Source organism: Plutella xylostella, chromosome 24 (assembly GCF_932276165.1).
Source record: "Plutella xylostella chromosome 24, ilPluXylo3.1, whole genome shotgun sequence".
Taxonomy (NCBI): Eukaryota; Metazoa; Arthropoda; class Insecta; order Lepidoptera; family Plutellidae; genus Plutella; species Plutella xylostella.
In genome coordinates, this window is record NC_064004.1 from 1,496,501 (window position 1) to 1,511,985 (window position 15,485).

At 36.3% G+C, this 15,485-nt stretch overlaps 1 protein-coding gene across 3 annotated transcripts in view; it reads right to left on the reverse strand.

Annotated features, from left to right (window-relative positions):
• Positions 1–7,435: 7,435 nt before the first annotated feature.
• The window catches only part of LOC105381508 (RNA-binding protein Musashi homolog 2), a 117,915-nt gene continuing 109,865 nt past the window's right edge, over positions 7,436–15,485 (reverse strand). For all 3 annotated transcript variants that reach the window (XM_038110859.2, XM_038110858.2, XM_038110857.2), the window contains exon 4: positions 7,436–15,208. In XM_038110859.2, coding sequence (XP_037966787.1) covers positions 14,528–15,208 — 681 coding nt within the window. In that variant the 3' untranslated portion in view covers positions 7,436–14,527. The remainder of the gene's footprint in view (positions 15,209–15,485) is intronic.

Below are 15,485 nucleotides of genomic sequence, written 5' to 3' on the forward strand. Positions count from 1 at the left end.
TTTTAACAATGTAATTTTCATCCTTAATGCATATCCAAGATACGTAAGTCGAGATTTCATAGAAAAATTCAATAATAATATTTAATTATAATTTCTAAATTACAGAACACATAACACCTCTCATTTAGGGGATAAAACAGCAGACGGCGGTGAAACATTTCCATGGCGTCCGCGGTGGCTCCATTCCGTGCTTATCTGTTAACACGCCATTTACCTCCGCCGTAGTCTGTGTGTCCTGATGATGGATAGTTTTCAGTAGTTATGTATAAAGTAGGTATTTACTACTTAAAGTTACCTACATAACAAAAATACTAGAGAGCCAGGTGCAGGTACTTACACCCCCCACAGAGAATAGAATAGAATATAATTTACCTGGTAGGTACTTTACTTACCTAATACCAATCATCCGCCGATGCAATATGTTGCGTTAATCGGTAATAAATCGTTATCGTATTGTATACCTACATATTACACCAAAAGGATTGTCACAAATGTATGGAGAAACGGCGTCGGCAATGCTGATGAAGCACGCATGTGTGAATTTCTATGCAAATAATACTGAAAGCTACAGATGATTCTCCGTTGCGTATGATGCCGAAAAGTGGAGGCTTAGCTTAAAGTATAGGTACGCCAATTTGATAACACTCCTCTTTTACGGTCAGTGATTAATTAAAGCTCTTAAATACCTACTAATTTTCTGGTGGGTTCAGTAGTTAACCTTACCTACTTACCTACTTACTAATGGTAACATTTATAACGGACTAGACGAATTATTTATTATCCTCTATTATGCGTTACTAATGGGCCGTGTGATGGATGCTTCGAGACCACCTGGGTTCAGATTAAAGCCTTTAGCTTTACTTACTTAAATTAATTAAGTAAGTACCTACCTACTTTCAGTATAAAGTTTCAAAGACACGTCAAATCAAAGTCAAAGCTCTTCATTATATTGAATAACCTAACCAACGTAAAACCCCCGACATTCAACACTAAAAGTTGCATAATTTTTGAACGGTTAAGCCGATTTTGATAAAATATGGCTAAGAACACTCGGGGTAACATTACCTAACTATAAATCAAATCGATTCAGCCGTTTGGGAGCTACGCTACCAGACACGTAAAACTTATAACATCCTTTTTTTTTCGTCGGAGTTTTAAAAGCTCTGCTACGTTACCTATTTTATGAGAATCTATGAAGAGTATAGCTCAGCGTTTCTAACTTTGGCTGACTGTACTACCTACAGCGGGGGGTGACCAGCGATGCGAGTGCGATGTGTGGCGGTGACATCGCAATTTTTCACGGCTGGCAACACGCTCATTTACTTTTTGTTTTTCCGCGGGAAAAGTCACGAAAAAGTTTATGCTTCTGTCACTTGCAGGGCCAAGTTTTAAATCATGAAGTCGTGCGTAAAATTGTCGTGAACCGTGCAGTGTGGTCTGTGCTTACATTTGGTCACAAGTAGGTACAATAAGGGTGAAGCCGCATTGGTGCGGCTGCGTAATATATTTTTCGGGCTCTTGTCTAGTCTGTCAAAATATATGGAAAACAACGCAGCCAGGCGCAGGCGGCGGCACCTCACGTAAGGGCCATTTTATAGGCCATCCACATACTTAAGTAGCTTAGCACTGGTGAGTAGGTACGGATTTCTTCACACCACCGCACATTCCTTTCCCTTGGTCAGGTGGCTGTTTGGCTTTTATTTTAATTATACTTACGTAACAGTTAAACTATAAAGTCCTGAAGAATAAAGTCCTGAAGTGGATCCTTGTTACAGACCGTATTTAATCGATGTAAGTATTAACTATATTTATCAAAGGACAAATCCGTTAAAAAGCCATTGCCAAACGGTATTTTATTTTTGAAATGTAACTATGTAAGTAAATGTAACAAGTAAATAACTGATAATGATAAAGTCTTCGCAAAATCGCACTCTTTAATGTCAGGACTTTATAGTTGGACTGTAACAAGGTAGATAATTACTCTATCTATAGTTATATTTTTCTACCCTTAATTTATATCCCGTCGAAACAATATCCGTTTGGAATGACTGGATATCGGACACCACGAAAAGGAAAACGCAGCATGGGACGCCCTCCAGCCTGCTGAACCTGAGACTGGATCTGGGGTCTGGAACAAGCAGCTGGTAGGGTTGAAGGTTGAAGGCCGGTAGGTTAGTAAACCGAGCATAGCGGCAATATTTGGCCCAGTCAGGTGTTAGGTCCTAAATTTAGTCATATTACCTAAGCAAAAAATACTTAAGTAAGTAGGTACCTACCTACATTTATTACCAGTTAGTTTTTTCGGAATCTACAATAATATTTTCGGACTTAATAATGTGTCCCATAAATAAGTTAAGATAATCCCGTTAACAGATATTACAAATCGTCCTTCTAAGCAACTTTTGTTCTTGGAAAAATTGGGAATTTTGTACCCCCTGCTAACGGGCACTCCATTTCTGACTTTTAGTGCCAATTTCTCCATTCTCGGTTAGAGCATATCCAGGGAGTAGTGGTAAACTTTTGACACATCTGTCATGAATTTTATATGGAGATGACGTTTAATTTATAAATCAATCCCTGTCGGTTGGATAACCGACTATGGAGAAATTGGCACTTAGTTTGTCAAATCGTCCCCTTAACGTATGGGACGGGAGTCGGGACATACATACCTCTACCTACCTAATAAAGAATTTAAAAAAAACCCCGCAGCCTCCACCACACGGCGTGAGTAATGAATGTCGCATTCGTGAAATAAATACACAAATATGTGATATCCAGCGAAATGGTTATTAATTTCGCTGCACGTTGGAAATAAGAAGTATTTTTGAATTATTTTAGCCTCGTGCGGCGCTGGGTGGTGCGTTTCCATTGCTATACGGCAGACAGGGCTGGGCCGTGAGTTTAACATGTTTCCTTAAAATTTAAAATACACATGTATGCTTAGTTATAAACCTATCTAGTTATATGTATATGATACCTTACGTCCTAGGTACGTAACGTTAACCTAAAGTACCGAAGTGCTAACTACCATAGAATAACTAGTACTTAGTTATTCTATGCTAACTACTTACTTAGTTTATTAATGAAAGCTAATTTTGTAACAGAAAAATGCATACAGTGCTACAAAATTCCTATTTATAAGCCTAAAACTGATGTTGTAGGTATGTCCTACTGTTCTTTATTAAAAAAACTATAGTAGTTCCATAGACTAATATGGTAGTTTCAAACGTAACGTTGTCGGACTGTAGGTACCTTACCTACATACGTTAAAAAACCTCAATTAAACTTTTTACCTACGCGTTTTTAAAATATCTAATCACCTACCGACCCCCATACCTACATAATTTCATTAAAACTTTTAAATCCGCGTTCTATTTTTTTACCATCCACACGCGCGGCATAGGAAACAGGGCACTTGCAGCCAGATGCTTTAAAAAAGCGAAAAAATGGCGGCTAAAACATTCAAAAAGCAATTATTTCGTTGGAGCTGTACGGGCGACGAGCATTGTTTAGAAAAGTTATTTTTTATGACGCAAATGGGTGAACGTGAGTGGTTAGATGGCGAGTTTGTGGTTGCCCTAATATACCACCTGTTTTCATTGTTTTATATGGCACGATGTGTGTAGAATTCATTTAATAATATTTAGGGATCGTATTTAATTAATGCGTAGGTAAATAAAAAGACTTTGTAATATTAGGTTAAAGCGTTTCAGATAGGTACATACTTACCTATAAGTAATATAGTAGTCTTAGAGTCTGTTTCACAATGTCTGGTTAGTGGCTACCTGACGGATAAAATACATGCTGTCACTCTCTGTTATTATTTTTTAGACAGTGACAGCATGTATTTTATCCGACAGGTAGCGACTAACCAGACATTGTGAAACAGGGGCGTAGAGTAATAAGCCTGATACTGCACGTGTAACACCGTAGAAGCTAACGATTGGATAGGATAGGAGGCAGTATCAAGATATCATACTGTGCTTTAACCGTCCAGCTGCTAATCCGTCCATGTAAGCCTAACGACATCGACATCACTAAACCACTCCACTGCGGTGTCGTTTACATCACATCAATACTTACACGAATCCGTCCACTTGAGAATCTGTCCAGTTGCGAATTTGTCCACTTGCTAAGGAGCCGTATCGATTATCATCGCCAGAGAAAATAAGAGATGTCGAAGATATCAGTAAAAAATATCGGGTGCCCTACAGATGGTCACTAAAGCCTAAAGTGACTTAATAAAAATCTAGGAGCTTATCTTAGGTATGTACCTACACTTAACCTAACCTAGATGTTATACCTACATAAATAAAAGAAAACTGTTCGAATGTAAACCATTTTATTTTGTTTAATCAAATTCAAATGCATTATTTGAACAAGACAGCGCTGCCGGATCCCCGCAGAGACCAATGGCCGCGCCAATACACACACAATATTAAAATAGTAGATAAATATCCAAAGCTAACTTTCAAATTTCTCATACTTATTTAATAATAATTCTTCACCACTACATAAAGTGAATAGTACGGAATTACAAGTAAAAAATCTAAACATTCCGGTAATTTTGTTTAAAATACACAACTTTGAAACGACAAGCTAAATGCTAGGTAAAACTATTTATCAATGTAAATATTTTGATTATGTACGATTTGAGTATATTGAAACATTTTTGGGGCACTTTTTTATCATTGATGTTTAATCACTAGGGCTCTCCGAAAAGATTGTCTTTGCTTATTATTATTTTTGCTCTTGTTTATGCAAAATCTGCAAATCTGAAAGTTAGTTGATATACAATGCTCAAAGGTCATTGGACCACGGTTAATCGTAACTTAAGGTTGTGGTCCAAAACGTTCAAAAATATTAGCTTGTAGTGAACTTATCTTACATTTAAAAACAAAATCAAATTACTAAACACATTCGCTGTCGCTGTTTAAAATTTGTTAAGTAAGTAATTTAAGTTTAAAAAAAATTGGTTGCAGTACAAATTATGTACATAACTAGATTTTTCTTAGTAATTTAGGTAGTAACAACTTCCTTGGTTTGATTTCGGTCACTGTTGGGTTTAAGAGAATTATTTAATTATGTGTAGGTACCCATCGTATAAAACAAAGACAATCTTTAGAGTAAAAGCCTCGGAATGTAATAAATAGATAATTCTTAATAAAGAGTCTACGCAAAATTGAGAAAAACTATTTTAGTAAGTATGTTCTACTTAAATATCACCTCAAAATATGTTGAGTTCATATTTCAAATAACAGTAAGTACCTACAAGTATGGGTAAGTAAGTACATGAAAATACACACAATACTTAGGATATAAAATTTTAACAACTTACACTAAAGTAATATGTACACATTCGTCTTTAAATAATAAAAAATATATTTGAACTGGTGAACCAAGGTAAGAGATCTCACGGACCATCGAAAAGTACTGAATAAGTAGAAAAAAAAGCATGAAAATAAAATTCGTTCATAAAAAGCGGAAAGATGATTAATTTATCCAATGGTAAAATTTTATTTTAGGTAAGTAGCTTATTTTTTTTCCATGGTAACTAAGTAGTTACATTATTTTTTATATAAGTAATACAGATTTTCGATGACCGTTATAAAGATCACAAGTTACTAACTTAAAAAAAAACCTGTATCTGAATCTATGCAGTCAAAATCGCACAAACTTTTTTTTTAAGTTACATATGACTAGACTAAATTGTACAAAAAACTAAAAATTACATTTTCAATGATTTTGATATGTGTTAATTACTTTGTCAAGTAAGGTCTACTAAAAATTTGTTCGGGAAATAAATAAAAATGATTAAAAAGGTATTGTCTTTACAGAGGCACAGCTTCCTACTACTTTGTCAAAATATTGTACTGTATTTTAAACTACTGAACACTTAAGTTTATACTCTAAGCAGGTTTCAAAAGTTTAGGTCTTTTTACCGTTTACCTATGAGAAAATAATACAAACATAAAAGCACTTTTTCAGACCATAAATATTTTAAATTGACCAATTAGGTATTCTTTAAAAATATATAAGTATTATTTATCATTTTATATTATTTTAATGTTACGGGTTAGCGGGATAACAGGAGACAGGGGTAAAAATAATAATTTTGTGTCTAAATAAGTGCCTTTTACAATAATATGAAACTCAAATCTAGTGCATCCCAGTTTAACGGGATCGAAACATAAAAACGGAAAAAGGTATTTAGGCTTATTAAGTTACAGATGTAAACTACAAAATCAGTCTATCATATGTTAAGGAAGACATTAGAAAATATCATTGACTCTACATTTAAGTACAGTAGTTTTTTTCTACAAAATTTCAACGATCGTTTCAGTTAACAATAATACCTCATTTACGGCATGTCTATTAAATACATACTACAACTTCGATTCCAATTCGTAGTAAATATATTTTTCAACAAAAAAAAAACTATTTTTGAACTGAATCTTTGGTCCTAAGTTTCTAGCCTCGACTACAAAGTTTTTATTATGTACGTAAAAATCTACCATAAGGCACAAAAATTGTGTCTGTCCATTTGGGGTTATCCGGTCATCATAATACCTCAGAACTCTTGGTTTTTCAAATACTTTCGTCTAAAGTTTCACATCTACAATACTACTTACGTATCACAATCTATTTTTTGTGTGAATAAGCCAATATAATCTTACAATGGTAAAGTTAACTACAGTAAAAACCAACCCGTAAATAAAAATCGTCATTCATCTAAGTACCTATAATACTACAAAAGTTGGTAGGTAGTTACAAAACCCAGCACCCACAAAATGTCGACTAAAAACTACTTACGTTAACTTTATGTATAATACCTACTTGTATTTTTACTGGGATGCACTTTTAATGGAGCGGGTTACCAACTAAACTAAGAAAATAATTAATCTAAGCGATAATACACAGCTGAACGTATCAAAGAAACACTGACCTTTTTGACAAATACCCTTCTTAGGTAAATCACTTTTTAAAATGTCATTTTTTTTTACTAAATATGGGGAAGCAAAAGTAAGGTTATGTAGAAAAAAATATCAACTGTCAATTTTCTTTTTAGTTTTTTTTTTAACGTCAGTGTTACTCGATACCGATGATGTCTTGTGATTCTTCGGGTCCCCTCCGCGTCTCGGCGCCTCCGCCCATGCACTGCACCACCGGTCGGTACGCCAAACCACGTTTACTGTAGTCATGCAGCTATGTAACCACTCTTTCTTACACGGGGAGTAGCTATTCGACACTAAAAACTACCTATTGTTTGTACCAAAAAATAGCTAAAAACTGGCGCCCAACCTGGGACTGAAGCGGATTCATTCACAAACTCTATGGTTTAATGTTTCTAAAAAGGTTGTCAAAATACCCAATGTTACTCTATTGTCTATGGAGGTTTTAAAAAAATAAACGAAGCGATAAATGAAATAACGGCTGTGTTTGTGTCACCATTTATTTCTAATACTTCTAATGTGGAGATGAATCAGAGTATTTTAATGGCTTAAGAGGCGCGCGGCCGCTACTGCGTTCCAGCTAACTAGAGGGCGCTAGCGTAGCCCGCAGTCTACACTGTCTACATTAGAACACCTTTTTTGAACAACCAAACAATTACACAAAAACAACTGGCGACAGTTTCAAAAAAGGCATTGTTCGACCCAATAGGTACGTACATAAATACTACTTTTAACTTATTTTAAAACTACGCCAATAAACACTGCATATCGATTAAGTTGTTGGTAATGTGGCCTATTCACAATGCATTAAGACAGATTAAAAGCCGGGGTTTTAGCAAACATTTCCCATAAACATAGACCGTAGCATCTTCGACACTGTTAGATATAAAAAAAAATATTTTCAACTGTGCAATATTAGGCCTTTTTTCGACTGATACAGAAACCTAATAAAATGTTTAGTAGGTAAGTAAATTATTAAACCGTATGGTATTCTTTGCTATCGAAAACTTATTAAATGTCTATGTTCCGGGACCCATATACTGAAAACTTTAATTAAAAATTATACATTCACATTGCTGCTCTAATACTATCTACCACACCCCTCGAAAAACTACTTATTCCCTGACGACAATAAATATGAAATCTAATTAATACGATATTGCACATTAATCTACATTATGTGATATAATAATTAAGTAATAAATAAAATAGAAACGCAACAACTCCTTGTTAAGATGCAAAATTCACAAACAACAAAAATATTATAAATACTGGAATGTCAAACAGCCTCATTCGAGTGTGATTTAATTAGGCAGGTGTGACCAGACTTAAAAATACTACCTAATTCTAAAATGATGCCATGTAGGTTTACTTTTAAAAAAACAGAGCAAAGGAACTCGGCCGCACGCCTTGGAAAGCCGCGACTTCAACGCTCTACACAATGATAAGTCAAAACAGCAATCCTTAACACCTCAACAAGAGTTCACTAAATTATCACGATTATAAATACCAACTTGCTACTGAGTACACCAATCCTATTATATAAAAATATTGTAATATATTTTATGCATGTGGTGTTATATTTCTAATATAAGTAAGAGAAAACGCGCGCTGCCGTGTAGTCTGTGTTAGGTACAGATGAAGGTTTTTTTTAAATCATTGATTATAGCCGGGTAGTTTTTGCGTTAACGTTAACATCATCCCAAATCTAGGTATGCAATGCCGCACTATGCAACTTGCCAGAAAATTACAGGCGGTCATTTAAAAAATACACAATTGCCAAGCTAAGTTACTGGATTGCATTTTAAATTTAACGGTTATCCTTAACGCAAAATCTACCGCCATATATTATTAATTTATTTTATTCGTGGAGCCATAGCCGCAGCGCGCGCGTGCCTTTATTTTTATACTGTCAATATATATAATAATATTATATTATGTTATTGCTTTCGGTTAGTTATATTATAATATTATAAATGTAAAACTTCAAAATGACTACGCTACGACTAAACTAGCATCTGCCGTACATTTAAAACACACAACATTGTATTTATAACATACTTTTATATTTAATTACCAATCCAAATGGTTGTATAATTACTTTATGTAATTTATGATTGTATATATTTTATTTAACCCTTACGTAAACAATGTGTTTATATATTGGTCCAGTGTACCTGGATAGCGAAAGCACATTCTGAATTTACGCAGTGTATGGCACAAATCTACTGTTTAAACAAGCAATTTAACAACTATGCAAGAATTAACACAATTTATGTTGAGCAAGAATAGACTCTTATCGAGTATTATTTTTGCAAGAGATCCTTTACAGAATAATGCACAAGATAGATAGGTACTATAGTACGAATTCCAAAAATGACTAGAATGGAATGTTTCTTTATGGCAACGAATTTATTCAGAAGCGTCGTCGGCATTGCCTTTCTCAATATTTATTGTCAAATTCTCTTTTTCAAACTTGGCAATCAATTATAACCTCAATTAATTAACTCCTTAACTGCTCGTTATCGAGAAGGTTTCAAAGACAAGAAGACCATGAAATTGATATATTCCAGAGTGTCCGATAACATTCAATCTAATCTGGGAAAAAAGTCACTAAGTATCGTTGAGCAAAAAATTGTTTGGCGGTTTTACATTTTGGCATGATTTTTCTTACATTTGGCAAAGGAAGTGTATCCTCTCGAATGGAGAAGGAAGACTGTAGGCCTCAAAGCTAAGCTTTCTAGAAGTACGAGATTCTACGCTACGGATGATGGCTACAGAAGTCTATTTGGTTTAAAAGATAACCTTTTTATTTATCTTTTAAAGCAAATGTTTAATAGCACGTATCACAACCTTTGGCGTACGCCTTTTCGTAGAATTGACAGTCAAAAGTACTATATTTGGAAGATTTACATCATGCCATGCTGACCTACTGTTTGTTTAGATTTTTCCGAGTTAGTCAAGACGCTTGTGTTTTAATCTACTCTATAAAACATGCTGCCTCCTTCAGAAACTTACCGGCCCGAAGTCAGCAAGCCCCGCCCACACTGCCTCGCAGTGGGTTGCCATATACAATATATTTCGTTGAGTAATCGGTTTTTTTAATCACACATCTCAAGCTACTGATGGGAAAAAAATCGTGCATCTATCTAAGTAGGAGCCCAGAGCGTACTAGAACAATCTGCTATTAAACAATAATGTTTTTTTTTCCTTCAAATATACCCACCCAGGCCTACAAAATATGTGGGCAGATTTCTAGGTATCCATTGTCAAATATCTACATCCCCTGACATTACCAAGTGTCATAAATAAGCTACCATCGTACATTATTGTTAAAATAGGAGATCATTCACATGCAATGGGTCATAGAAAAAGGGTGGAGGGTAGATGAAAAATAAACCACAACCCAAAAGGTCTAACCCCGTCGCACTACGCGAATAAAACACACATTTATAATCTATTAATATTAATGTAATGACACATATCGGGTACGCTAAGTGCAGTTACAAGTTATATATAATTATGTATATATACGAGCAAACACTATGTTCGCTAAATCTACTATTAGCTTACACCCGCCGCCACTTGCTAAATAATAAAAAAAAACTACTTCCAGTAAAACAAAAAGCAACTGACGACGGAAAAAACAGCGTTACCAGTGTAACAACTAAGATAGTGGGAAAAAGTAAATAAATAATATATATTTGTCCCCCCCTCATATATACACGGCGTAAGTACAGCCATATCAATCTGATAAAATAATTTAAACACCAGGTTTGTAAATAAAAAAATCTGTTGACACATTATGAGGGGGGTCGATAAGGAAGATAATATTAAAAAATATTAAGTACATAAAATCTAAGGACAGTCGCCGCTCAAAATTATCTACGTATTTTGGCAAGACTACTAGCATTAAACACAATGTATCCCATCGGTCGTAGGAATTTCACGTTAAATACGTTAAAAAACCGTACGACTGAGAGCTATCGTGTAAAATTGGCGACAGGGAAAGGGCCACTACTAATCATAAACATCACAATATTATCATCAACCGTCTAATACTGTCAAATTTCACAAGGAAAATGCTAATATACATATTGTGTCAACCGACGGAACAAGATAAATAAGATAATATTCTTAAATCTTCTGCGGTTGACACTAGCAACACTTTTCCATAACCAAATCGGTTCATTTTTTTCATATAGTTGCCAGACCAAAACGCATTACTACAGAGCATTTAATCTCAAGGAGGTCTAATCCTACATACTTATACTAAAAATACTGCTATAGTTAAATAAGGATAGGTACTGTGTAATACAGGTGGTAATGCTTACGGTACCCTCGGTATGTGAAAAATATTTTCATCAAAACATTTTCATCGTGACTTTTATATATTTTTCTTTCACACCTGGCAACACAGCTGGTACAAATGTCACCAAATTAGAAATGGTTTTTACCTTATACTGGATTTTGTGTCTTATTTTTCACACAGCAAGGTTACAAATTTCAGTGATACGGTTTTCCACCGATCTACTTCACCGCATGCGCTCAGCATCTACGAAGTTGCCTGTCTTTGCCTCAATATTAAGTATTATGTAGGTATAAAATAATTTTAGTATCTAATATTTTCTCCCACTCGATCCCATAATCTGTTCTTTTACAAAGCAGTTACAGTCATATTTTTAAATAGAATCGTAATATTCGGTGAGATGAATTCACAAATTTTAATGTTCACTGGTTTTTGGAATTGTTTTAAGTTTTAGATTCCTGAGATTTCGAGTCTAAAAATTGGGTACCTAAGTAAAAATGAATAATCAAATCACAATTAATTTATTATTCATATTGTGTGAGCATCAATCAAGCTTAGATATAATAATATCGTAATTTTGTAAATTTATATTAGGTATATAAGAAAGGTAGGTAAATATATTAGCCATAGAAGAATTAAATTTAATACTGATAAAGGGGACTATGTCCTTTTATTAATTACTTATTACCTAAAAATTGCACAAACACAACCGTTTTTTAATGTCTTTATTCATGTAGAATTCCAATACTTTTTTTTAAATTTAAATCACAGTAAAGACTATTATTGCTTGTAAACGATTGTCACTGAGTTTAGATATTATTACAAGGATTACAACCCTGTTTTATATAATATATAAATTGCCTAAAAATCACGGTCTGTTTAGATTTTACGAATATAAAGCGGTGTTTCCACGATACGAGTAGCCTCAGTCCAAGTTCGCTTGTATACAGGGTGTTGCAAATATAACTCGATCCTAAATAAATGGCTGTAGATGTCCGAAAGCACAGATCAGAATTTAATTAAAATAGTGCGTTCACCGCCACATTATATCGCGTTAGATATTAAAAGTATGATTTCTCACAATGACTGTTGTGGACAAATAAAATTTATCATAATTTCAGGAGACAGAAATATAATATTATATATTTATTTGACGCATTCAACGCAACGCAAATGCTGCATATAATTTGAGCAAACGTGATTTCCAGACGTAAAATAGGGGGTCTCTCTACTCTATATGTCAAAAAACTAAGCTTCAGAGCTACGATCCTATCTCGTTGTATTAAACGTGCCGATTGTACGACAGCTCTCGGTCGTTCGTTTTTCGTCAGTATAGAGTAAGCCTCCTGAAGCACTAATCATCCCGTTCCAGAGATTCGCATCAAGGCAAAGACAGGCAAGTATTTAGGCTATAACTCAAACACTAATCTTAGCTTATTGTCAATAGACACAAGGTGTTAGTACGCATTCATCAGTACAACTAAGAGTTAATATTAATAAAAAAATTACCAACTATTGTGTTACCCATTTGGCAACCGAATTTCAGACAAACTTAGTTCGCTAGATTGTCACTAGATGGCAGTGAAGGCCCAAAATTTTAATTTAACAATGTACAAAACATAATTTTCTTTCTTCGGAAGTTAGTTTTGACATTGCTAAATTTAAAACTGGTGCCTTCATAATCGGCCCAATAGGTAGTCGCTAACTTGTTTATATTCACTGAATAGCACATTCGAACTAAGTTTGATTTGAAATTCAATATTAGACGTAAGTTTTGGCATGTTAAAGAGAAAATAAAAGGAAATTCTGTCTAATAATAAATAGCCTTTAAAACCATTTCTAAAAGATAAATAAAAATGTATATTGCACTCAAGGTAACATACCCTGTTCAATAAGTTTAGGTATATCTCAGTGCCGGTTACGCAATGCCTGAATAAAAATTATCAGTGGGATAAAATAACGCTGTCACTCTCCGAAATATATTTGAGACTGACAGCATGAATTTTATCAAACACATAACTTTGAAGCAGAATTTGTGAAACAAGCACGAACAGTGCAGTTACATCTCTCAATTATGTTTTTCCTGATAAAAATGTTTGCACTGGGCGTGCATTTATCTATTTTGTCGACTGTAATTTGTAAATTCGTTATATTGTGAAATGAGAATGCAGTTATAACATGCCAAAACATACTGCCCCTTATTATAAAACGTAACTAAAGACAGTCTAAAGCCGGATTTAAACTAGAACTATCTTTAGTCTTCGTTTTATAACAAGGGGAACTGGGTTCGGGTAGCGTCTACAGATCTACGCAAAAACTCATACAATTTTACACTAGTGAGATTAGCTTGAGATTCCACTCAGTTTAGGATATGTATGAAGTTATTGAGTATCGTGGGATGAACAAGCAACGCCGGGTGAATCGTATTGTATTTAAACTGTATTGTGAGTAAAAGATTATATGGTAGGTACTTCCAATATTGTGCAGTGAAAAGGGTTTAGCAATGCAAGCATTTTTCATTCATTGCTAGTCCCTTTTTTCAGATTGCCGCTTATTTAACTTAGATTTTAAAGTTGTTACTAAGAATGAAAAGACTAAATTGTGATTTTTATTAAGTACGTATAAATATTATTTAACATAGTGCAGTTTGGCACGATTAAGTACTTGTTTCTCTAACAATTAATGGCACGAAAAGTGATAATACTGATTGTGGTTCCACAGACGATTCGTGTTTTAAGAGTGACAAAATGGCGGAATGTTTCACCCGGCGCCGCGCCAAACGATTAAAACGCCTAATATTAATAGTACAGCGGAAATGAGATTCACAAAATACACACCTTAAAATTACCAATTTCACATACATATAAATAAGTATATTGCCAAGTAACGTGCAGTAACTACTAAGTACTTATACAAATCAAGACAAACCGGGACGCGAGGCCAAACATTACTCCGGGAAAGCCTTAAAGAGGCTGCACATGCTCCCGTAACCTTTGCTCTCGCCATCCCATAATTATAGTTCCACTGCAAACTAAATTATCTGAGATCTCGACCTTATAATAACCTTTTCTTTACTTAAAAAAAAAGAGAACGAAATGCTTATCTTTGGACCTGTAACGGCCTATTGCTTTAAGAGAGATAAAAAATTGACTCAACACGATATACAGCTCGCGAGCCCTAATTCCGAATACTGAGAACTCTCGCGCGTGGGGGGGGGGGAGGATCGAACCGAAACCTTAGGAACTGAAAACGTCTCTGCAGAGACTTAGATGTACATGGGCAGGCCGTACATGGCGCCCCAGTCGACGCCCTGGAACGACGACATGTCGACGCCGGCGAGCGAGTAGGCGGCGCCGAACTGCGGCAGCGCGGGCGGCGGCTGCGGGGCGGGCGGCGCCACCAGGGCGGCCTGGGTGGTGGCGGCGGTCGGGAGGGCGTAGGGCGAGTAGCGGTAGGCGGCGCCCACGCCCGGCACGGCGCCCACGCCGCCCGCGTACACCAGCCCGCGCCCGGGCCGCAGCACCAGGCGCTTGCCCAGCGCGAGCGGCGCGGCCGCCACCGCCTCCTTCGGCTGCGCGCGCTTACACTCCACCTTCTTATTCTTAATCGTGTGAAAGTGTATGTCACACACGCGTTCGACAGCCTCCTCAGAATGGAAGGTGACGAAGCCGAAGCCGCGGTGGCGTTTAGTCTGCTGGTCCATCAACATAACGGCGTCCTCGACGTGGCCGAACTGCGAGAAATATGCCCTTACTTCCTCGGCCGACGTGTCCTGGCCGACGCCGCCCACGAAGATCTTTTTCGTCTTGGCGGGGCGCGGCGCCGACTTGGGCGTGGCGTGCTTGGGGTCGATGCGCTTGCCGTCCAGCGTGTGGACAGGCACCGCCAGCACCTTGTCCACGGAGGACGCCTCCTGGAACGTGATGAAGCCGAAGCCGCGCGAGCGCTGCGCGGCGCCGCGGTTAGTATGCGGTAGGGGTGGAAGGAGGGTTGGGGGTTATGACGCGGTTGTGGTAACAGCGACATGTGCAGAAAGAATCTGACCCCTTAGCATGAATTTCCATCGTGAACGTGACGTAAAATTACTCGATGAATTTTGTAGGGAAATTTTAGTTCTGCTACCATCGCCAGGGGCGCTGTTCATATTTGCAAAATTACTCGATGAATTCTACTACACGTTCACGATGAAAATTCATGCTAAGGGGTCTGCTTTCGGAAAAATG